Raw genomic sequence first — 26,076 nt, 5'->3', positions numbered from 1 at the left:
TAATCGATCAGTTGAATAGCAGTTAACGATTAAACAACGAACGTGAAATTGTTGATCGCTTAATAAGACCTGGACGTATTTTTATCATTGCTCGTTCGCAAATCGTTCGCATGGAATAAGACATCGTTCGGTAGTTCGCAGTAGCGGCGAACGCAAAAGCAACGACAAGACGGCCACAAGAACGATCATAAGTAATGATCATCGTTTCGTGTAAATGGGTAAACAAAAGCAACGACAAGACGGCCACAAGAACGATCATAAGTAACGATGATCATTCCGTGTAAATGGGTGAAAGATTTTAGGTCGTTCACAATAGTGGTCGTTTGAGATTGTTTATCGTTAACGATATCGTCCCGTGAAATAGGGCCCTTTTGCTGGGATCAGATAAAGCAAACAATCTCAGTAACTAATGACTATTGTTCTGTGTAATATGGTAAAAACTTTTAGGCGTTTGCGATTGGTCTAATAGGACCCTAATTCCTATCGCTTCTCTGCCTTTTGGCTAAGATCACGTGTAGCATCTAGAGATGAGCGAACCTTGAGCATGCTCGAGTCCATCCGAACCCGAACTTTTGGCATTTGATTAGCGGTGGCTGCTGAAGTTGGATAAAGCCCTAAGGCTATGTGAAAAACATGGAAATAGTCATTGGCTGTATCCATGTTTTCCAGACAACCTTAGAGCTTTATCCAACTTCAGCAGCCCCCGCTAATCAAATGCCGATCGTTCGGGTTCGGATGGACTCGAACCCGAACCCGGTTCACTCATCTCTAGTAGCATCTATTCTTATATGTTTAATATCTGATATGTCCCCTATCTGGGGACAATATATTAAATGGATTTTTAGAACAGGGAGATAGAAAAAGAGCTTACTCTTTCCTCTCCAGGCATTGACCTGGTATTGCAGTGCCTCCAGGTTCAGTGCACAAAAAAAAAGAAAAAGAAAAGAAGAAAAAAGGACTAAGTCCTACCGCAAAGGAGAACTTTCGGGTATGTTCACATGTAGTGTACACGCTGCAGATTTCACACATTAGGGGTAGTCAGAGAGTTTAAATATTTATTTTACTCTTCTTTTAATCATTGGACACGGCATAAAATCCCACCGCAGGAATTTTCATTTTTCGTTACGTTCAATATCCAACTCAATTATGAGTTGAATATGACAAGGGAAAAACCAACACCAAGTATCCATCCACAGAATCCTACTCAATGTGGTGTAGGATTCTGGTTAGGTGGAAGCAATGCCTAAGGGTCCTATTCCACGGGCCGAGCAGGGCCCGATCAACGATGTAAACGAGCGCCGATCTGCTAGATCGCCGCTCGTTTACTGGGCCTATTCCACGGCCCGATGATCGTTGAGTGAGGGCTGCAGGGACATCGTTACCGATGTCCTTCAGCCCTTGCAGCATACATTACCTGTCAGGTCTTCTCCTCCGCTCTGTCTTCCTCCCGGGTCCCACACGCTCTGACAGGCCACTCAGCCAATCGCAGGCCATTCTGAAGCTAGAGCGCGTGGGACCCGGGGAGGAAGACAGAGCGGAGGAGAAGCCCTGCAGCTAATGTATACTGCGCTTCTCAAATCATCGGTTGCCCGCCGTGCACCGCTATTCCACCGTAGCGATGCACGGTGGGGGAACAATGATTTTAGGTCTGGCCCTAAATAAATGATCAGCCGATGACACGATCATCGGCTGATCGTTCTCTCTATTCCACCAAGCGATTATCGGCCGAATGGGGCCGATTATCGTTCCTGTGGAATAGGGCCCTAAGTAGACCAATACAGCAAACAGATCACTGATCTCAGGGAGACCAGCCACAGAAGACACTGCTAGTCGGCTGCTAGGTAGAGATGATCAAACAGCGCTAATGTTCTGGTTCGTATGAACCTGAAATATCGGCATTTGACTCCCGCTGCCTTCCCATTACGTGGGGAAGGTGGAGACAGCCCGAGTATCGCCTGGAAAACAGGGATACAGCCTATTACCTAGGCTGTATCCCTGTTTTCCAGGCGGTACTCGGGCTGTCTCCACCTTCACCGCAGAACGGGAAGGCAACGGGAGTCAAATGCCGATGGTTTGGGTTAGTACAAACCTGAACCTCGGCCCTGATAGATCATCTCTACTGCTAGGTAAAGCACTCAGTCACTTGACATCTTCACTGTCATTTCTTTTGTTCATGCCACATTCATATTGTACACAAATCTAATGCATACTCACATGACACCATGCTTGGTGGAACCAAGGTTTAAGAAACCCCTGTTCTCATGATAGGTAAAACACCCATCTGTTAGAGATTCATGGAATGGATTCATTCATGGCATATCTGCTGGTTACTGTAATTGCCTTTACTTGTTGTCTATCTTCACAGCCTAGTGTCACAAATATCGATTAAAATTAATTATGGACTCCATGAACCCGGGACGTCACTTTCTTTGACTGCTATAAACAAAATACTCCCAATAATGAGGTGTTGCAAAACCTCCTTGTAGCCCATACACATTAAATGCTTTACTTCACATAGGAAGCAGCTTTCATCTCTTCCCTGACTGGCTCCGGTTCTGCAGTGTCTACAGTTCTGTACAGAAATCAATTTATATGACTGGTCCTGTGTGGAAGATTTAATATTCTGTCTGCGGCAATCATGAGCAGAAATCTGAAAAAGCTACTTGAAGTGCAGGATTGCATAAAGAATGGTTTAATATTAACCAGAAGCAGGTCTCTGAAAACAATCACAAAATCACAGTTAGGGTCCGCGCTTCATCAAGGTCCTCCCGGTGAAGAGATGGAACACGTCTTTGGGGAGCGTTGGAGCAGGCTTGTTATTTGAAGCATGGGGAAACAGGAAGACGTGACCTGTACAGAACGTGAAATTATGAGCACGGAATGGAATATATTCTTGGTTGCTGTCCTCTATGAAGATAACCCCTCCATTTGTAATCCATTAAGTTTTATGTCTCTTTGGCAATGCCCATCTTCTGTTGGTCTTGGTACGATTTAGAGTCCTCCCATGGACGAGGCCCCCGGATGTTTTTCCACTCTTCGAATGACTTGTCCTTCAATTTCTGCAGAAAACATAATGGGATACAAGTCTATGACGTACGGTAATAGCAGGGTAAAAACAACAGAGCTTATTATTTAGCTACAATAAAATACAAAAAGCATGCTGGATTCTAGAAGTAAGCAGCAAAGATATGACACACAAGCGAACATCTATAATAAACAATCGTGAACACTTGGGAGAATTTCTCATAATCCTATTACTAGAAATTTTCTAACATGTCAAAAGATAATAGTTACGTGTATACGAGCTTCAACAGCAAAAAGAGCTAGACAAAAGAGTCTGCACATCACTCTGACTACTCTACCGATGCGCAGCACAAAGTGTGAAGAAATGTTTGGGTACATTATGGGAAACTGATGCCACTGTGTTATGGGAATGAATAGTGGGTGTAAGTTCACAGTCCCCCATCAAGGTTATCTCTAGAGATGAGCGAACTTACAGTAAATCCTGTATTACACGTATTGATTATTGTAAAGTTTGGCTAGAACAATTGATCACTAATGAAAACTATCAATTTTAGTAGCGAACGATTCTGAGGTTATTACATTCGCAGATTACTGTAATAAACAATCGTTTTTATGTTGTTTAACGGCCACTAATTGTTCCTCATGACAACCCACACGTTTTATTGGTGAACAACTAACTACACGAACAAATATGCGAACGATCAGCAAACAATGAACGATAATTTTTCAACATGTTGGAAAACAAAACTTAACGATTTTTCATTCATCGTTTGATGGTTGGGTGTTATTACAAGGACATATAATCCCCCTTTTTTGATCTTTTAATAGAATTTTTAAACGATAATCGCTTCATGTAATAGGGCCTTAAATTAAAGGTTGATCCAAACCCAAACTCTCAGCATTTCACTCCTGGGGGCTGGAGAAGATTGATGAAGTCAAGTGTGTGTCCATGTTTTTCAGGCAGTCCTGTCACCGAGGTCTAATGCTGAGAGTTTGGGTTTGGACAAACCCGAACTTACAGTAAGTTGAGATAAGCGAACTCATGAAAAGTTCGGGTTCTTCTGAACCTAAACTCTCAGCATCTCTAGTTATCTTTTTACATCCCTGACAACTGTTGTGAAAATTAAGATTTTAAACCATTACTATTTAGAAACCTGAATGGAATGCAATTCAAAGAAAAGCTGTCCATATTGAAGAATAAGAATACCCACCTTATAGCCAATAAGACACTGAGCCCTAGAAATGCAAACAGCTTCTAGAATATTGGCAGATATGATGTCTATCTATATACTAATAGTAGCTTCTATTTAAATGAATAAAGGCCACATATGTTCACACTACATTATTTTTATCCATTTTCTTTTTTTTTTTTTTTTTTTTTTAAAAAGCATGTAAAAAACGGCTTCATCCGTTTTGATCTGTATTTCCAACTTTTATTATAAAAAAAATAGATCAAAACACATCCGTTTTTTTTTTCAGCATACCCAAAAATGCGGTTGACCACATTTTTATGTACATAAAACAAACAAAAAGAAGGTGTTTTTTGATCTTGGAATGGAAAAACGGATCAAAATGGATGAACATTAATGCAGCTGTTTTTCTATCAGTGATCAATTTGGTGGACACTTGCCACAGTGAGAAAGCTTTTTGGCACATACATTGTATATCTGTATACTAGTAGGCAAATGGTGCCAATCTCCGGTTGCAGGTGGGGGCTCATTTTAAAAGGGTTCTTCAACATACACAAAGAGATACAAAAAAAATTCTACGGCACACCAAAAGGGTCAATCTCTCTATCTCTACCTATTAGCGGCCAATTCTACTTGACAAGTCATAAAGTCACAGAATCATTGTACATTATGGCTGTATTAGAATGTTTTTGTGTCTGAATAAAATACATACCTTTCTTAACAAATTTTAAAAGAAGACACAAAATAAAAAATGTTTCCACTATTTTGCATTAATTTTGTGAACAATTATTAAAGTGCAACACATGCTTCCATCTCACCCTTTCCTATGTCTAGAATACAAAAGACGGCACCATATCACTTCCTGTCTTGGGAAGCAGAAAGACTAGAATCTCTGGGTACAATTTTTAAATAACAGATACAGCTATGGCATTTATAAAGCACCCCGAGGAAAGGTTCAGCAATACACTTACAAAAATACCTGCAGTAACATTAAAAACTACATTATAGAATGACCAGCAGGCTAAAACACGAGAACACATAAAAAGTACATTTAGAAGTAAGGGGAAAGCTATGAGAAGTCATGAAAAATGAGGCTCTCCGGCACAGGAGACTGGAAATTCTTCATCTGGATCGGTTATAATATGTGAGACCGGCTGCTGTCTATACCAAGCAGATAAAGTAGGAAACAAGATATTAAGGGATGACAGTGTGTGCGCCAACAGATGGATATAAAACTAAAACTTATACACAGAGTAGTCAGGTGGATCCCTATGGCAAATAAGTGACTGCAATTTATCCTGTTCAGAAGCCTATTACCCCAAGACTGCACTCAATCACTTTTACATTCTCAGTTGCAATACAATATACTCATACACGATAACATTAATTCTATCTATCTATCTATCTATCTATCTATCTATCTATCTATCTATCTAGGTATGTAGATGCAAAGCACTTCAAACAAAACCTGATAGTTTCATCAACTCTTGGTTTTATCTTGTGCACGATTATGGGGGATTAGGGTATGTTCACATGTCAAAGAGGCGAGCCTAGGGTCTCACTGTGCTGTATGCACATGTGTGTAATTATCCAAAGGGTCAGGCATCCAGCACAGTGAGGCGTAGTGGTGCTAGGACCCAGGAAACCCCAGGCTTTACCTCCTTAAAACTTTTCACAGCCCAAATAAAGGCATGGTTTTATAAAAATAAAAGACAGACACCAGCAACAAAAGTATTTTCATCACCACCAACTTGGTAGGCAGTCAGGAGGTGACAGCTAAGCTTTAAGTAAAGCTTTAAAGTGTACCTGTCATAACTTTTAAACAGTAGATGTGATATTAATCAAGTCTGTAATTTAATTTATTTAATTAAGTTATCATGGAAAACACGGTACTTCCTGTGTTCTGACTTTTTTCTCTCTCTCTCAAAGAGTCTAAAACACAGGAAGTCCCATGTTCCCCAGGCCATCTGAGCGCTAAGAAAGAAGGCAGCCGTGTGATTGCTGGACACATTGAGCTGTGACGTTCTGTACAAGTCAGACCATGTGTTTAATCTCTTTTTTTTTTTTTTTTTTTTTTTCAACCAGCACAAGACTAAAAAGCTTGGGAGACTGGACCTGGTTTTCTGGCAAGTTCAGCTTTGTTTTACAGCATGGTAACTAAAAAAATAAATAATGAATGTATATTGCAAACTTGCTTTATATCACATCCCCTGGTGATTTAGAGTTCGAAAGTAATAGCAACAGGTACCCTTTAAGTAAAGCATCCATGGCAGATTTATTGATGCATGAGATTAGGTAAACATGGGCTGCCATCAGTCAGGATTTGGTTATGAAATTCTTATACTTGTTCTTCAGTATACCATATATACAACAGCTGAAATAAATACACCAAAACTTGGCCATTACTCTATTTACGGATGATGTTGTCCTCTTGAAGATTACCCAACCTGTTTCTTTCCCAAAACTTCACAGCCTAAAGTTGGTTGATAACATTGATATAGAATGAACCCTTGCTTTTGGACATGTAGATGGCTCTGGGGGGTCTCTCTCGCAAGATGGGTTTGGTCAGCATATTTATCCTGGACATGCAGTTGTTATATCTGCCAGGTATTTTTACGTGCTGAGTTTTGGAGTTTATTGCCTTTTTGCTCTATGTGGGCCCAACTAGTGGAACCATAACATTTCGATTTGTATGTATCGATGTATTGATAAAAAAAATGTGAAAAATGAATAAAAACATATATAAAAAAAAAAAGAATGAACACTACTATACTTATTTACAGAAACAATTTCTTGCCTCGCTTCAACAAAATGACCAGTAGAGCCGGGGAAGGAGAAGACACATATTCATTCTTCAAGAAATCAGGAATCTACTTGCCAAATGGAAATCACTATACATTTCTCTTTTTTTGGATGCTTTGTCCGCACACTGAGCATGGCTGAGATCCCCAAATCCATGTTCTAGATTGAAATACTCTCTTATCCCAGTCCCTATTCATACTCTGTCCAGACAGCACTTATGCAACACAGAGGGTGATAACCATTATAACAATATACTATTATGTGCTCACTTCCACCAATTCCCCTTTCAAAACACACTTCCATCAATTCCCCTTTCAAAACACACTTCCAACTTACACCCCTGTTACACCCCACATTTAGTTCTAGTTAGGAATCAAAAGATCCATTTGTATTCACTGTGTACACCCTGACTTAGGGTACTATTACACGGAACGATAATCGGCCGAATCGGCCCGATTCGGCCGATTATCTTTCCGTGTAATAAAGACAACGATCATCGGCTGATCGTTGATATAGGTTCTGACCTCTTTTTTTCGGGCGCCGACCGCGCATCGCTACGTGTAATAGCGGTGCGCGGGCGGCGACTAATGATTTACATTACCCATCCACGTTCCAGGGCTGCTGCTGCGGTCTTCTTCTCCCCCGATCCCGCGCGCTGTGACGTCAGAGTCGTCAGCAGCAGCCCTGGAACGTGGATGGGTAATGTATATAGTTATGCAAGGGCAGCCCTTGTTTATAGATTATCGGGCCGTGTAATAGGTGCAGTAAACGAGCGGCGATCTAGCAGATCGCTGCTCGTTTACAGGTATTATCGGGCCCTGCTCGGCCCGTGTAATACCACCCTTAGGGCTGTAATGGATGGCCCAATACCCTGAGTAAGCGATAGCTGATCTGCTAGATCAGCACTCGCTTACAGAGTTACTGTTCAAGATATCCGTGCAGCCTTCCTTTATATTGTAAATAAAGAAGTTTTATTCTTACCTGCCCGCACCCCCTGGTGTCCTCCTGCCTGTTTTCCGCTTACTGGAGCCGCTGTTCCTACACCCATCTCTGAAGTGACCCAGCGGCCAGCCAATCTGAAGGCGGCTCAGCCAATCATTGACTGAGACGAGACAGGGCTGCGGCCAGTGACTGGTAAATGGGAAATGGGCAGGAGGATCCTGGGGACCGTTGACAGGCAAGAATAAAACGTAATTATTTTCTATATACGTCTATATCTTACACAGGGGGATGAACGCCGATGATTTTTAAACCTGCTGAAAGACAATGATCAACTGATAAGTTGCTCCTCACCTGATTGTGGTCTCCCTTCCTTCAACAAGCCCTCTGTTATAGTTATAAGAGAAATAGATCACTGATCTCAGGGAGACCAGCCAAAGATAACACTGTCGGCTGCTGGTTAAAGTGCTCAATACAGTGAAATCCTAGGTGCATTGCTCCGAAGGAAACATGAGATAGCTGACCTCATCCAAGTCTAAATTGGAGAAATGGTCAGTATTCTGGCATGGGATATCTAACTGGAAAAGAATCTAATTGGAGTAGAGGAATCTAACTGGAGACGGGTTTGTGAAAAATCATGGCACTCACAGTCTAGCAAATGCATCCATAGCTCTACCTCCCACTGGGACTACTCATTACTCTGTAATGAAGAGAAGCTCTAGTGATAATCTACTAACTGTTCCCTCTAATCTCTAGATACTTCGCATATATCTAATTCTATGGACTAAATTATTTGTAATTATTTGTAAAGTGTAACATGTGTTTACTTCCTGGCATTGTAATGTTCCTATTTATACCTAAATACCAAGAAAAAGTGACAAAAAAATTACCCAGCACTGCAGACCAAAGTCTATGCAAAGTTATCTTCAATCATATTAAATCAAAAAATATTAATTGGGAGATATCACGATTTTTGCCCTTTGTATAAACTATTGTCCAATATGTCATTACTTTGCTGGTCTCATTCAAAGTAATACAAGTACAAACAAAGCCAAAGACTACTGTCAGAGAAACATAGAAGATTGTCGGCAGAAAAACACCACTTGCCCTTTTAGTATTTCCCTTCATATTATTTTAGGATAGATATATGTTTATCCCAGGCAGGTTTACATTCTATTATAGATTTACCAACCACATCTGCTGGAAGTTAGTTCCAAGCAACTACTACTCTTTCAGTAATATTTTTCACGTTGCTTCTGATCATTCCCCCAACTAACCTCTCACTGGGTCCTCTTGTTTTCAGTTTTTTACTAAAAACACTTCCCTCCTGAACCTTATTTAGTCCTGTAACATACTTAAAGGTTTCAGTCATGTCCCCTCTTTCCCTTCAGACTATACAGATTCAAATCCTTAAAGGGGTACTCTGGGCTGGGGTTATTTTAAGTGTACGGACGAGGAGGGGGGTGGATATAAAAGTCGCTGGTCACTTACCTTCCCGTCCCAGCGCCGGGTCCCAGATCACACCGCTCCGTTCTCCCGTCTGGCTGACGCTTCCTGGTCTGAACTGTGGCTTGAGACATGACATCTTAAGGCAGCTCAGCCATTCTGTGCCAGAGGCGGGACTCCGCTACGACCGCTGAATGGCTGAGCTGTCTTGAGACGCCACATCTCAAGCCACAGCTTAGACCAGGAAGCGGTAGCCGGACAGGAGAACGGGGCGGTGCGATCCGGGACCCGGTGCTGGAACAGGGAAGGTAAGTGACCAATGCCTTCTATATCCACCCCCTCCCCGGCCGTACACTTAAAATAAGCCAATCCCGGAGTACCCCTTTAAGTCTTTCACGATATGTTTTATGCCTGACACCCTCTACCATTTTTGTAGCCCATCTTTGGACCTGTTCTATTTTATAAATGTCCCTGTCTATCGATTGCACAACTCAAAAGAAATCACACAAATCATCAAATCTAAAAATCTGAATGGATTGAAATAATTCATGAGAAGTAAAGATCAGACCCGACAGCCAAAGCTTTCAAGCGTCATACCTATCGAAATTGAAGAAATAAAAGGGAACAAAGAAGCTTTTAAAAGGGAAGCGTCATATCATATTATACAAAAGAAGACACCGCAACCATATTGGACACACAAACAGTTCTTTACACAATAAACAAATCTACATGGTATATGCATCTTCAATATTAATTTTGCTTCCAGACTTTGTATTAACAAACATCAGGTAAATTTCACAGGAATGTTTGCTGCAACTAATTGTAATTGAAGAAGCATATACTGTGTTGTTTACTTTATTGTGCAAAGACGTCGCAACCGTTTCAGAGCAAATATGCAAAAGGTTTACCTTTCTCCTCTTATTATTTTAATTAACAAACAATTATTATTTACCCACCTCTTCCCGCACGTCTCTGGCCTTGTTTGATGATGGCTGTTTTTTTCATTGCTTATCACAGATTCATATATCCAGAAAGCCATCGCTGTTTGAAAATCTGTCCCCTAACAGGCTGTTTATTTGTACCTTTAATTTATTGTGATAGCAAATGAGAGTGAGCCAGGTCCAGCCGAAAGAGTTGTGGCAGGCGGCACAGGTTCAGAGTTAGTAGTGCAGGTTAAACACAGGAGGGTCAGTGTAGTACACAAGGGTCCAGCAGTGGCAATGTCATATAAATAGGCAAATGTCAGATAAAGAATAACAGATCAGGAATAGAGATGAGCGAACCTGGAGCATGCTTGAGTCCATCCGAACCCGAACTTTCGGCATTTGATTAGCGGTGGCTGCTGAAGTTGGATAAAGCCCTAAGGCTATGTGGAAATCATGGATATAGTCATTGGCTGTATCCATGTTTTCCAGACAACCTTAGAGCTTTATCCAAGTTCAGCAGCCCCCGCTAATCAAATGCCGAACGCTCGGGTTCGGATCGACTCGAACCCAAACCCGGTTCGCTCATCTCTAAATCAGGAACAAACACCTTCACCATGAAAAACCATACTATTGCTCCGGCAGGTGAGAGGGAACAGTGGGATTAAAGGGGTTGTCAAGGGAGCAGAAAACTGCTGAAGCCCTCTGTCTCTCAGAGACGCTTGAAGTGAGCGTCAGGGAGCAGAAGGCTTCAGACGTCTTCCGTTCCCTGGATGAACCCTTTAGGGTGCCTTTACAAGTACCGGATTGTGGCGTATTTCAGGCTGCGAGTTCCACTGTGATTTTATTTTGAACCGCGGCCCAGTTCCCGTGCACAGCAGTAGTCTATTCCCAGTCACCGGCCCGGCCTGAAGCACTGGAGGCTGCCGACTTGCCCCCAGTGGGAGGAACCCCCCCTGTGATGTTGCTTAATTGAGTCTTAAAAGGGACTGCGGCGCCGGCATCCCCGCACCGGTCTATTGATGATAAGTTCTTAAAGCGATGTACCTACTGGTACATTCGCTTTAAATAGGTAGTGCCAGGCAGGAATAAATCCCTGTCCAAAGCTTAGTAACCCCTTTCAAATAAGCAAAAAAGATTAACCGCCACCTTTCTATTGTAAACCGATTCAACTTATATTCTGGGTTTCATTAGTTCCCTTGTGTCTTTGTTCTATTATTCACAATGAATCTGTTGGTGCTATATAAATAATAACATTTTTTATAATTCATTCTCGTCATTTGTTTCCCATTATTGACACTCCTTTTATTCTAAAGTGAAACAAAACTAAGGGATGAAAAAAGTAAACTGCCGTCTTTAAAAACACGTCTTAATGTCCTACTTCGTCTTGGGCCTTAGGTGACACACCGTACATTCCTTACAATCTGTTTTACATGTCCTCAGCCCAGGAACAAATCATCTTCATTAGTCTTAGCACAGCAGATAGAAAGAGTGATGATGGCTTAGACAAATGGTGTCTCCAATGAGCATGTTTGTGTGCTAAGAATACGAAGTGAGATGAGGAAACAGGTAAACGTCTCAAAAATTCCTTGCAACTACAGAAGCTGTGATCCTAAAAACTACTTACAGCTGTGTGGATGTACAAATATTACAAAGGCCGTATATCAAGGTAAAAAAGTCCTTAATAAACCAGCCGGAATATGAAAAAAACACCCTAAGTCTCTTACAGGGTCCTCTATTCTACAAACTGTTAGTGCTCTCTTAAGGGGGTATTCCTACCTGAGACTGTGAGATGTGTGTCCCACTTTTTGCTCCCCCATTTTAACAGGAGTCCCCTGAAGGTCAAGAGCCGACCTTGATTCTGTGTTTTCTACACAGCTTAAGGATGATTAAAGAGCCTTTTCCATTACATTAAAAGATTCACCATTAAATCTGTACTTCTTCTGTCAGCCTTTTTATAGTGTATAGTATATTTGTGTCTGGGAAAGCTACACGGCAACTAATATAGCTTCCTTATAGAGATGGTCAACCAGCTTACTAAGAGTCTAAGGCGGCGTATAATTCTAGACAGGCAGTGATAGATCTCTATCACCACTTTTTTTCTCACTTTCACATGTCAAGATTTTTTACTGTATAGGGTCAGTGCTGCACACCTCTGCCTTAAATGTGGAAGCCGGTGCTCAGTGGTAAATGGGTTCTTCACCCATGAATCTTGTATCGGAAAGAACCACGGCACTTCGGTATTTGCAAGAATAAGTGAAAAGTTTATTTTAACAAAATGATATACGGTATTTTACTCCGACCATACATAGAAAGTATAAGGCATGAGACCAGGTGCAACGTTTCGGTCCGCTATGGACCTTCCTCAGGCAGTAGGGTCTCTTTAAACGCTGTATGTAGGGAGAGAGGTCCACCGACCTCTCTCCCTACATACAGCGTTTAAAGAGACCCTACTGCCTGAGGAAGGTCCATAGCGGACCGAAACGTTGCACCTGGTCTCATGCCTTATACTTTCTATGTATGGTCGGAGTAAAATACCGTATATCATTTTGTTAAAATAAACTTTTCACTTATTCTTGCAAATACCGAAGTGCCGTGGTTCTTTCCGATACAAGATTTTTTACTGATCTAGGCTTGGGTATTCAGGCCCCAACCAGTCATTAGAGGGAACAGGAAAAAGAAGGGTGTGCTAAACATGTTCTTCCCCTGCTCTGTCCTTACAATAGGAGACAAACTTCAATAGAAAGTCTATTGAACCCGAACTCCCCAATGCTCTTTCCAAATGTCCTTTTCAGCTAGATGCCACAGTATTCAAGCAGACTCCTAAAGATGTCTACCTTGAGTGCATTAGTAAATATATGGTGTCAGAGATGATTCTGAGGCAGACTAGTTCATTTCATTCCGGAGTTACTCTCTATGTGCGTTCAGTTCCTTCATTATCCATTCACAGCTGCCTTCAGCCAACTGCATGACATACATTCATAAGAAGCCTTGTCCTTCTCTCATTCCGTTGTGCTGCATTATTTGCCTTTACTTATTCCGTAGGTTACGTACTGACTTGTTCTCAGTCCTCTTCATGTGACCTTCAGCCCATCTCCAGCCACATGGCTTTTATTTATTTATTGGCCTAAACATTTTCCATGCCTCCTTTGTATGTTTGCATTCACCTTTGCAATTGCTGGCTAAGAATGCTTAGCGATATACCCACCAAGGGAGTTCTAGAGGTTGCTAGCAATAATTTCTTTACTAGGCCGCTGTGTCCTTCTCCGTATTCCATCTCTGATGACTAATCAGGAAATTAAATGCAAATGTATGATCTGTCTCACTGACAAAAATGAATGTGAAGCTCTACGGCTGGGCTGCCTTCCTGTTTACGGGGAAGATTACATATCAGCTAGAAATATTTCTACTGCTATATGGCCAAGAGTCAAAGTGGTGAGAGTAGAAAAGTAAATTACATATCTGACAATTGACGGAAATATGCAGTTAATGATCACTTTATGTGACCCCCCCCTCCCAAATGTAGTGTTGGACCTACTTTTGCTTTCGGATCTGCAGCATTTCCTTGTGGCACAGATTCCCTTAGGTGACGGCTTCTTGCAGCTACCTCACATTTGATGGGTAGTAAGAAAATATATACATGTGCTTGGAACCATTCCTTGTGGATGGGGCAATGCCTTGCTAAAATATCCTCAAGCTTTAGGGTAAATAGCTGTCATAAAGGGATGAACTCAGTTGGCCACAATGCCAGATAGGCCCTACTGTCTAATTGCCCAAACCCAAGGTCGATTCTGTGTTAGAAAAACATTCCCCACACCATTTTGCCAGTCTGAATTATTCACATATGACAGGAAGGGTTCATCGATTCATGCGGCTTGTGCCATTCTGAACCTCCCATCAAGCATGGTGACACAAAAATCTAGATACATCTGGCCAGGCAATGTTTCCCTGCTGCTCAGTGATAAAATTTTTCCATTCTTTTCTTACTGAGGGTATGTGCACACTAAGGCATTCTCATGGATAGTTGCCGCGGATTTCGCTGCTCGTCCCCGCGCACTCCCGCTTCACTCTCTGCCGTCCCATGCATTCTATGGTCAGGCAGATTCCGCTGATCGCCCAAAGAATGGACTTGTCTATTCTTTGGGCAGACAGCAGAATCTGCCTGACCATAGAATGCAGTCTATGGGACGGGCGGAGAGTAAAGCGGGAGCGTGTGTTCTCTATGTGGAGGGGTGCCAGCTCATATCTTCCAGAACAGTTGGTTGGGTTCAGTGGTAAAAAAAAAAGAAAAAAATGACAACACACCAGACTCTTCTTTCCACCGACATCATCTGTTAGGGGAGGAGTTGAGGGGCCACTATACACATTCAGACAGTCGACCGAACCCACTGAAGTTAGGTTCAATCAACATTAGCCTCAGGTGCGTGGAAAATGTAAACCATACTTGTCATTAGGAATCTTTACCCAGTCGCCAAGCTGTTGCTACTGCCACTGGAAGATCGGGTAACTATAGACCTTGCGCCGGGTAAGTTCTGTCCAGAATTTCAAAGGGATCGTAAAAGGAACTCCCCTGGTATGGTTGTATCCATAGTTACCCAATCTTAAACGGCAAGAGCAACTACACGCCGATTGGGTAAAGATTCATGATGACAGGTACGCTTTAAGAAATCTATGTGCCCTGATAAGGTTGTCAAGATGGAACACCTTCTCTAGGCTCATTCCCATAAGTCTATATTCCAGCCATGTCCCCTGCGGTATTGTAGATGTTGTAAAGAAATACTCTAGTAGCAGGACTAGTAGAAATATTCAGCTTAGGCTGCATGGTTAAAGCTAATAGAGCCTGAAACATGCTCCATATCCCTATGGCTAGATCATACTTGGCAGGAAAGACAAGCACAAGAGACAACACATCCTAAAGGTAAAAAGCATAAAATATCTGTTTTGAGGCATAATAAGAGCGAAATGTAGTACAAAAACATTCATAATCTATCTCTGCGCTAATAAAAACATTATTAGTGCTGTGGAATCTGTCGGTGCTATACAAATAAATATTATTATTATTATTATTATTGATCCCAGAATGCCTAATCTATGGGATGTATTAACAGCTTTTGTGCCTTATTCTATGTTAAATGTCCATAGTCCCTCATCCAGATAAGTGTGAGATAAAAACTAACAAACAAAAAAACAGATGACTTTTTGAAGACTTCTTGTATATTCGACCCCAATATTACCATAAAACTTACCATAACTTAAAAGTGCAAAGAATCAAAAAGGAAATGTCTAGGATTAAAATCAGTTCCAAAGAAATAGCAGTCACCTAGGGGTCAAAGCAATTCTGTGAGCACAAAGCAATCTTCATATTGGTAGGGAGATGGATAGGATGACAAAACAGCAATCTCAACCCCAATCCAACTTCTGCCAAACACCTCCATTAGTCTGGACTACGGAAGTGAATGGTGTAGACGTCTATAGTCCTATCTTTAGCTGGCAGCAGTTGGCTGTAGAAGGGGTTGAGGCTTACAGCATATACTGCGGCTATAGTATATTTGTACTTAAAGGTGTTGTCTGGGCGTATTCCTATTAGAAATGGAAAATGTTGCAATTTACCAAAACAAGAAAACAACATCTAGCAAACTTTAAAGGGGTTATCCAGCGCTACAAAAACATGGGCAATTTTCCCCCTACTGTTATCTCCAGTTCAGGTGTAGTTTGCAATTAAGCTCCATTTACTTCAATGGAACTGAGTTTCAAAACCCCACCCAAACTGGAGACAACAGTAGGGGGAAAGTGGCCATGTTTTTGTAGCGCTGGATAACCCCTTGCAATGCAATGTTAAAGTCCTTATCTACTCTTTACCAACCTTTGCGGTGATCTAGTACAAAATCTCCATTGGGTGCAATCCTCCCTGTTTAGTGGCAGTGATACCAGTAATCGTGCACATGACCACTGAGGCCACTTATTGGCTGGCGTGGTATATATCTGCTGCTAGTAAACAAAGACGGAAGTGTCCATTAGAGTTTCTGTGCTGGATTGCTGCAGGACTGGAGACAAGAGAAAGTGTGTTTTAAAAAATTTCATAACATTCGGGCCCCTAACTTTATATTTTAAAGTGTGAATAAGATATAACTAGTGCCAAATTTCTTTCTTGTCTCTCTGTCCTCAGCTTAGTACTAGTTCAGGCTTGAGCCCAGCTGGGGACCTTAAGGCCATGTTTACACTTTGCGTTTATAATAGAGATGAGCAAAGTGATTGGTTTGATTAGCACGACGATCATCAAGCCGACTGAATTTCAGCGCTGCTCCGCTCCCTGCCACTCCTTCAGAATCTTGGGAAAAGCTGGATCCAATCCAGGGAGCTGAGCAGCGCTGGAAGACCGTCGGCTTGATGAGAGGAGCTCTGATCAAACAAAGTGATTTGCTTCGTGTAAATGACCAATTAGCTCGTCTCTAGTTTTTAACATGCAATTTCCATTTTTGATTTGTGAACACCCTCGTCTCTAAAAAAAAAAAAAAAAAAAAAAAAATTAACCAATCAAAAGACAATCTTCATGTTAAAAAAGGAAAATGTGAACACAACCTAATGGTAAATGACCAAGGGATGGAAATGGAAACAGATTTTAAAACTCTGTGAGGGTACAAACCCACTTGCCGGATCTGCAGCGAGTCTCCTTGCTGCGTTTTTGCAGCGAGACTCGCTGCAGATCCCAGCCCTATACTTTCATTAGCAGTTTTTGTCTGCAGCCCTCCCCATTAACCCCCTAGCCTCCGGACATTATACATTACCGGGTCCCCGTTCCTGCTTGCTTCGGGGCTCCCGGTGTCTTCACGGCCCGCCCGGCCAATCAGTGCGCTGCGGCGGGGAAGCACACTGATTGACCGGGTGGAATGTGCCGGGAGCCGCCGAAGCAAGCAGGAGCGGGGACCTGGCAATGTATATCCTGCCCGCCCCCCCCCCCCCCCGCAGCCCCGATCGCCCCTGGCCGCATGATCGCCCCCCGCACCCCCCGGCCGTACGATAGCCCCCCCGCAGCCCCGATCGCCCCCAGCCGCATGATCGCACCCCCCGGCCGCATGATAGCCCCCCGCAGCCCCGATCGCCCCCAGCCGCACGATCGCCCCCTGCACCCCCCGGCCGCATGATCGCCCCCCGCACCCCCTGGCCGTACGATAGCCCCCCGCAGCCCCGATCGCCTATCGGGGGCTATCGTACGGCCGGGGGGTGCGGGGGGTGATCATGTGGCCGCGGGTTGCGATCATGCGGCCGGGGGCGATCGGGGCTGCAGGGGGGGTGGGCAGGATATACATTACCAGGTCCCCGCTCCTGCTTGCTTAGGCGGCTCCCGGCACGTTCCGCCCGGCCAATCAGTGTGCTGCCCCGCCGCAGCGCACTGATTGGCCGGGCGGGCCGTGAAGACACCGGGAGCCCCGAAGCAAGCAGGAACGGGGACCCGGTAATGTATAATGTACATCCCTGCTGCGAGTTTCTCTGCTAATGAAAGTATAGGGCTGGGATCTGCAGCGAGTCTCGCTGCAAAAACGCAGCAAGGAGACTCGCTGCAGACCCGCCAAGTGGGTTTGTACCCTAAAACTATAAAACTCTGCACATCTTGACCATTATAAGCAATTGACTTTAAATTGACAGAATTTTTTTTTTTTTTGCACAGGAAAATCTGCAGCAAGAAAATCTAAATCTATATGCTTTATGCTTCAGAATTGTTTTGAAAATTTCCCTGTACCTTTTTCTTATAACGTTGTGGATTCTCATATGTGAATGCTATATATATATATATATATATATATATATATATATATATATATATATACATACATATACACACACACACATATATATATATTCTTGTGATCCCCTCCATCGCTACATCCCAGGCACAGACTTGAAGGACATCAGTTTGTTCACATTTAGCATCACCCATGGACATGGTCTGCCACATCTCAGCAAGTGTAGGACAAGGAATACATAAATTGAATTCTATGTATACGTTGCCCATGGATATAAACAGGATATTAAGTGCATTCCCCGTAGCCACAGTCCCCGCAACCTGAGACTGAGAATTGTAATTATGTGTTCAATTCAATAAACTTCATATCATAGCACAGGACAATCTCACTGTTCAATAACACAGTAATATGACCTAGTCTCTGACAACCTCGCCTGCAAAATCTGACCCAATGACACTAAAATGCAATAAGAACCGTGAAAAATCTATAAAACACAAACACATCAGACAACAAGGCGTGCTGTATACAGAGCTGGCATGTATCCATACTTGTACAAAGCAGCTATTGAAGTATATGTATTGTGCTTAGCCATCTGCATATGATAGATCGATCTATATATACACATATAGATATATATAGAGATATAAATACATAGTGAGGGTAACAACACGTGCAATTACAAGGTTTAAAGATACAGACTGAGAGCAGATGTGACTAAGATGAAACTGTGTCACTGACGTAATAACAAGATGCAGAGAATTATAGACTGCAGGAGAAGCGTCAAACTGTCGCCATTATTTACCCCGGCTAGAGAAGCCTCAGAAGAAACGACAAAAAATTAGAATTCTTTCCAACATTCTCTACATTATGGCCCAATCTAAAGGTGCTGCAACAGTCCTTGAGTGAAATACCTCCTAAATAGGTTGTTACAACAGCCCAAGTATACAAGTTTTCAGCAGAAATTGGGAGTGGTTGTCTTATTTGCTCTATTATGGTATGTGCACACTACGGAATCCCAGCGGATCACTGGCTGTGGATTCCGCAGCTTTCCCCCTCTCGTGGCCGCTGGTGGCCGTGCGCATCTCCTCTGGTCCCATAGGTTTAATTCCATGGTTTGCCAGATTCCGCCATCCACCTGAAGAATGAGCGGTTTCATTCTTTGGGTGGACGGCGGAATCTGGCAAACCATAGAATGAAGCCTATGGGACCAGCGGAGATGCCGCCAGCATCCGTAAGAGGGGGCGAGCTGCAGAATCCACGGCAGGTGATCCACCGGGATTCCGTATTCCGTAGTGTGCACACCCTTACACCATATAAACTAGTTGCTAAATGTGAGCCAAACACCTCAAATACAACAGCTCTCTCTCCCAATCAATCTATTAACATGAATACACTTGTAATGCGTTTAGAGGGACTATCCAGGATTAGAAAAACACAGTTCCTTTCTTCTAAAAACAGCACCACTGTTGTCCTCAGGTTGTGTGTGGTATTGCAGCTCAGTTCCATTCTCTGACTCAGGATTTAGTCTGGTCATTTATTACTTTGAAAGCCATTCATAGAAGTAGATGTTTGTAATACTATTGTTATCATTGCAGGTATACCTGGGCGGAACGTCCCCCAGCAAAATAATCCAGGGGTTTTGGGAGTGCATATTATAATGAGATATTCCCTTAAAGCGAATGTATCATAAGATTTGCCCATGGATCGAACGACTTTGGCAGATTCCATTAGAATCAATGGAGCCATGTTGAGGAGGAAACCCCCTCGAAAGGAGGGTGTTTCCTCCCACTGGGGCTGGGTCGGCCCGCCTCCAGTGCTTGACCCTCGGACGGTGCCTGGGAATAGAACGGCTCCGTACACGGGAAACGGGCCACAGTTCAAAAAAAAAAGGACCGCAGCTCGGCATCCCCGCATCGGCGCCGTTCTATCCATGGGCAAAGCTTAAAGCGAATGTACTGATGGTACATTCACTTTACCTTTTTTTTTTTTTTTTTTTTGCACTGAACCTGGAGGCACTGCAATACCAGGTCAATGCCTGTAGAGGACAGAGCAAGCTCTTTTTCCATCTCCCGGTTCTAAAAATCCATTTAATATATGGTCCCCAGATAGGGGACGTATCAGATATTAAACTGATAAGAACAGATACTACACTTGATCTTAGCCAAAAGGCCGAGAAGCGATTACTTTACCAATTTAATATTTATCCTTTTTTTTTTTTTTTTTTTTAGGAAAGGAGGGTTGGGGCACAGCTAGTGAAAACTGGATATGAGCACTATTAATATAAAGAGGACCTGTAACCACCCGTGCCAGGGTGACAGGCTCCCGACCCCCCGCTAGAGCACCTTATACTTACCTGATCGTGCTTCTTGGGACGGTCCGAAGACGGAGATTTCAGCGTCCGAAGCCCGGTGCGCGCTCTCCTGAGAGGAGTTCAACTCTCATAAAGAATGAATGGTGAGTCCAACGCTCCGTTATTCTCTATGAGCGTTGTACTCATCTCAGGAGCGCGCGAGCGCCGGGCTTCGGGCGCTGAAATCTCAGTCACCGGACCGCCTCAATAAGCGGGACACGGAGCGATCAGGTAAGTATAGGGGGCTCTAGCGGGGGGGTCGTGAGCCTGTCACCCCGACCTGGGGTGACAGGTTCCCTATAAGCTTTACTAAAGGTCCCGTGGCATTGTGTGTCTATTGATACTTCTTTAGCTATAACCCGCTTTGTTAGGCAGTGTACAGCCAGTTTTGGTCCCAGTGCATCTGATAAACTGATCCATAGACCCGACTGAAGCCAAAAGTGCATCATTTTGGCTTCTGTTCAGGACATTTGTGGCAAGGTTTGTTGGATGGAATAGCATGGACCTCAAGATATTTCACATAAAAAATATATTGCAGGAGGGGCGTGTCTGGCTGCTCATCAGGATGGCCGCCTGTTAGAGGAGCTCCGCTCGTTACCGCCTGCTACATTAGCTTTTTACCCGCTTTACCGTCCTTTGGCCCGTATCCCCTTGCCGGTGACTCACGTGAGACCTCCGAGACGCTGCTGAACCTGTCCCCCGGCGAGCTGGTGACTTCTGACAGTGAGGAGGGGACCCGGGAGCTGAGCACGCAGGAGCGCCCGCCATCTTGGGAAGCACAGAGCTGTGCCGCTGCCGACACATGCCACAGGGAGAGAGCCAGCCCTACATCCAGCTTGACACCGGGACACCGTGAGTGCCCGATTCCGCCCCGTTTGCCATCTGGAGCCTCCTTGGCTGGCCTGCCTCCCGACCGGGAGCCGTGTGAGTAGCGCCGACCGGCGCCATTTTGCCCCCCATCAGCGGGATCGGCCCTATCCATAGCTCTGCAGAGGGGAGCCACGCTGTATAAGCCACTGGAGCAGAGACAGGCCCTTATCCATACCGGGCAGTGCCACTTTCCCTGCCACGTTCTGGCCCCGCTTGCTCTTCCCTGAGACAGCTCAGTGCCGTACCTGCATAGTGATACAGTGGTGGGGGAAGAGCCGCCATTTTACAAGAAAGCGTGCTGGAGTGCACAGGATCCCAGACCCCCTCTGCTCTGGGGGACACTGACTCTCTCCCTGCATCCTCCCAACCCTTGCTCCAGACATCCCTGTTGCATTACTTTACTCCTAAACATATGACATTAACTCTTTCCAGGGGAGATTTGCATATACGGGATCAGATATCAGATACATTGAATACTAAGGGGGCGCACCTGGCATCCGTTCCAGATACAAATATGCCTTACAGAAACTCCAAGCCCTCCAATTCAGTAAAGAAGGGCCCCGCGGCTCATACTCGGCGACATATGGGAGGACACTCTCAACATGAGGATGATTATAACTTAACCCCTTCTATATTGGCCCCTGCGAAGGGGTAGCGCTCCTCCTCTGAATCTTTACACGAGGAGACTGCTGAACAACACGTGGCCTCACATACGGCCCCCCCTGAATGGCGAACATTATTACAATCCCTACCTACTAAAGCTGACTTTCAAGCCTTGATCACCGAGGTGAGGGAGGCCTGTAGGGCCGAAATTTCACACATTCGCAAAGACCTTAAGCACGTTGCGGAACGGGTGGACGGCATAGAACATGCCCATGATGACACTAGGAAATATATCTCCAGCCTCCAAAGACATGCGGCACTCACTACCAACCATTTGCAAGAAACAACACGGCACCTGGAGGACTTGGATAATAGAGGTAGGAGGCACAACATAAGGGTCAGAGGCCTTCCTGAAGCTTCACCTGAGGACCTTCCCACGGTCTTGCAGACTATTTTTAATGGCATCTTGGAACGCCCTGAAGAGGCTACGGTGCAGCTGGATCGCGCGCACAGAACGCTTCGGCCCAGGAATGCTACAACACAGCCAAGAGACGTCATCTGCTGTGTCACCGATTATTCAACCAAAGAACTGATTATGAACAGGGCGCGGCAATTAGACACCATCACCTACCAGGGACATACTATACAACTCTTCCCGGATCTGTCATGGCTAACATTACAAAAGAGACGCCATCTCAAACCTCTATTGGACCTGTTACGAAGCCATAATATCCCCTACAGATGGGGGTTCCCGTTCGCTCTTATTGCTAGACAAAATGGCCGGACGGCCACATTGATTGCCCACGCAGACCTGGACGACTTCTGTGGGACCCTGGAGCTTGCTCGCCCTGACATTCCAGACTGGGAGATCCCTCTTCCACCCAGACCTCCGCCGCTCGAGTGGCAAAGAGTGGAAGCGCAGAAGAGGAAATCTACTCCATCCAAAGCCCCCCCAGAACCTTCCCCTCGCTGATGACTATGCTCTCTAGGGGGCAGGGGACGTCCACTACGAAGTTCACTTATTGACACTGATTAAGGGCTGTCTCTGAGACTCTAGGCGTAACTATGCTTCTGACATCCTGTGTATGTCCTGAGCCCCCCCTCACGGCGGGTACCTATGTCCCTGCGACTCACTCTTGCCTAGGGCTATCGCATTGTTTATTGCTCCATTAGCGTATTACGATTCAAATTGAATGGGTTTAAGTGAAGTACCTGGCACTGGTTGAGTGCCAAGATAGTTAAAATGTATATGCTTAGTTAGCGGTTGAGCGTTCTCTCCTTGAGAATATTTAACTTATAGTTGCTTCACTGTTGTAAGCTAGTTCCTGTTGGGTAAGCCTAGATACTTTCCCCTCCTCCTACTAGGGGTCTTTTTCTTTGGGAGTTCATTGGATCCCCCCTTTTCCCATTGTGATTGGGGGGATCTGGTTGACTCCTTTCTAGTCACATGCACCTGACTGTACTTACTTGACCCCGGTTCAGGATACCCAGGGCACCCTCGCGGATGCTCGTGAGGGCCCTTGGTTTAGTCGATTGTGAGTTTAGTTTTGCTTTTTGTATACATTGCTTTACCTTTTCGTTGACTTCTTACATTGTTCTTACATTGTTTTTCTTTTTTCTTCTAATTTAGCTTATATCCCTACTTGTCTGTTGTCCACCTCCTTCCTAGTGTTTTTATTCCTCCCCCCTCCACAGACGAGGTCCTCCTGGTCTCTGGTGAGTAAGCTACCCCTCTCTTTCTTTGTCTGGGAATAGGGGCTACTGCGCTGTGTGGAGATGGTTCGGCTTCTTTCCCTAAATGTACACGGCCTGAACACTAACGCGAAACGTAAGCTAGCCCTCAATGAGTTCTCCTCCTCTAAGGCGGAAGTAGTTCTCCTACAGGAAACCCACCACGGTTCTACAGGCAATTTTAATTTTGCTAAACACAAGTTCCCTATCTCGTACTCTGCACCCTGCAATAAGAAAAGAGCGGGAGTAGCAATCCTTGTATCCAGACATTGCCCTATACAAGTCTCCTTGACAGATGTAGACCCTGCTGGCCGCTATCTCATTCTGCAGGGCTCCTATAGAGGTGCTCCCATTACCCTATGTAATGTTTATGTACCCAACGCTCACCAAATAAGATTTCTCCGTAAACTCTTACTGAAACTCACGCGTCTACCTCCCTCCACACTCATAATTGGAGGTGACTTCAATATGATATTTTCTGAGCTGATGGACCGTCTCTCCCTGACACGCCCTCACGCCCCTCCCTCTTCAAGCAGTCTGGCTAGGGAGTTTCGTAAATTGATGAGACAATACTCATTGTATGACCTCTGGCGGATTAACCACCCTAGGGATAAATCTTACTCCTTCTACTCATCCCCCCATAGTACCTTCACGAGAATAGACTATTTCTTTAGTAACATTATGGGGCTTCGGCTTATGGCGGATGCGGCTATGGGCATCATTTCTTGGTCTGACCACGCGCCCATCACTCTGGATCTTAAAGATACTGTTTCCCACGTAAAATCCTGTCATTGGCGCCTTAATGAGACGCTACTTAAAACCCCTCATCTGCGTGACTCCCTCTTCACATCCTTAACTGCATACTTTACTGAGAACCTGGGGTCGGTAGAGTCCCCGGTAGTCCTGTGGGAAGCTCATAAGGCGGTCATGAGGGGACATTGTATCTCTCTTAGCTCCAAGCTTAAGAAAGATAGGAACCAGATGATGGAGAAGTTGTCTGCTCAACTGCGAAAACGGGAAGCTGACTTGTTAGCCGCCCCTTCGCTGCACCTCCTCAGGAAGGTCATAGGCCTTCGGGCGCAAGTGAAGAGCCTGGCTCTACACAAAGTGGAGAAGCTACTTCTCTATACCAGACAAAAATACTATGAGAGAGGCAATAAAGCCCATACGCTATTAGCTAAGCAACTCCGGGATCGCGCTGAGCAGCAAACTCCTCACGTACTTAGAGATAGGTGGGGCACATTAATCCATGACCCCTCTGCCATAGCGGAAAAGTTTTGGGACTACTTCAGCCGCCTCTATAATTTACCCTCCACGGTGCCGGGGGATCCAGAGGAGCGCACAAAGCTCTTCGACGAGTTCCTGGCTGAATGTCACCTTCCCAGGCTCCCAATGGAAGCCCAGGAGGCCCTAAATGCAGAGATATCCATAGAGGAACTGGGAGATATAATGAAAGATTTACCCACTGGTAAATCCCCGGGTCCAGATGGCCTCACATACCTATACTATCGTACCTTTGCCCCGACGTTCACTCCCCACCTTCTCAATCTCTTTAATGCATTTATGGCAGGGGCCCCCCTTCCGACATCACTGACACATGCCTACATATCCTTAAGTCCTAAACCTGGTAAGGACCCCGCTGACTGTGGTAGTTACCGCCCAATTGCCCTCCTGAATGCAGACCTTAAGTTGTTCACCAAGGTTCTTGCCACCCGCCTGTCGGCATGGTTACCACAGCTTATCGATAAGGACCAGTGGGGTACACCAGTGGGGTTTGTGCCATGCCGACAGGGGGGGGACAACACTAGCAGGGTCATTGATCTGGTGGATGCAGTCAATAGGGAAGATGGCTCGGCCCTGCTTCTAGGCCTAGATGCAGAAAAAGCCTTCAACCGCCTGAATTGGCCATTTATGGTGCGGGTCCTAGAAACGTTCGGTGTTCACGGAGCCTTTCTCAGAGCGGTCGGGGGCCTGTATTCCTCCCCTACAGCTTCCATAAAATTTCCCCACGCTATGTCAGGAAAGATCTCTATACGCAATGGCACCCATCAGGGGTGCCCGCTCTCACCACTAATTTTTGTGATGTGCATTGAGCCCCTGGCGGCGGCCATTAGACGCCACCCAGATATCCATGGGGTGCAAATCCGCGGAGTGGACTACAAACTATCCCTCTTTGCAGACGACGTTCTACTTACCCTGACCCAACCGCATATCTCCCTTCCCAACCTCCACACCCTCCTGGCCCGCTTCGGTTGTTTATCTGGTTATAAGGTGAACGCGTCCAAAACAGAAGCCTTACCCATCAATATCCCCAACCCTTTACTGGATAATCTGAAGAGAAATTTTCATTATCATTGGAGAGACACCTCCCTTAAATATCTGGGGGTGCAAATCACAAACACCTACTCCTCCCTCTATGCCCTTAATTTTCCGAAACTGTTTGCGGACGTCCGGAC

General features: G+C 44.6%; 1 protein-coding gene, 1 non-coding gene and 1 pseudogene across 2 annotated transcripts in view; 1 reads left to right on the top strand and 2 right to left on the bottom strand.

Annotated features, from left to right (window-relative positions):
* The first annotated feature begins 757 nt into the window (after nucleotides 1–757).
* On the top strand, nucleotides 758–930 carry LOC138771593 (U2 spliceosomal RNA; annotated as a pseudogene).
* A 1,746-nt stretch (nucleotides 931–2,676) lies between these two features.
* Nucleotides 2,677–26,076, bottom strand: part of COX16 (cytochrome c oxidase assembly factor COX16) — a 66,724-nt gene continuing 43,324 nt past the window's right edge. The window contains exon 4 of the mRNA XM_069950272.1: nucleotides 2,677–3,059. Within this exon, the coding sequence (XP_069806373.1) occupies nucleotides 2,946–3,059 (114 nt within the window). The 3' untranslated portion in view covers nucleotides 2,677–2,945. The remainder of the gene's footprint in view (nucleotides 3,060–26,076) is intronic.
* Nucleotides 20,057–20,247, bottom strand: LOC138771589 (U2 spliceosomal RNA). Its single transcript, XR_011359650.1, has one exon. It is a non-coding gene; the product is annotated as a U2 spliceosomal RNA (small nuclear RNA).

Source organism: Dendropsophus ebraccatus, chromosome 13 (genome assembly GCF_027789765.1).
Source record: "Dendropsophus ebraccatus isolate aDenEbr1 chromosome 13, aDenEbr1.pat, whole genome shotgun sequence".
In the NCBI taxonomy this organism is placed as follows: domain Eukaryota; kingdom Metazoa; phylum Chordata; class Amphibia; order Anura; family Hylidae; genus Dendropsophus; species Dendropsophus ebraccatus.
Note: the sequence above shows the minus strand (reverse complement) of the source record. Positions and strands in the feature narration are given on the sequence as shown.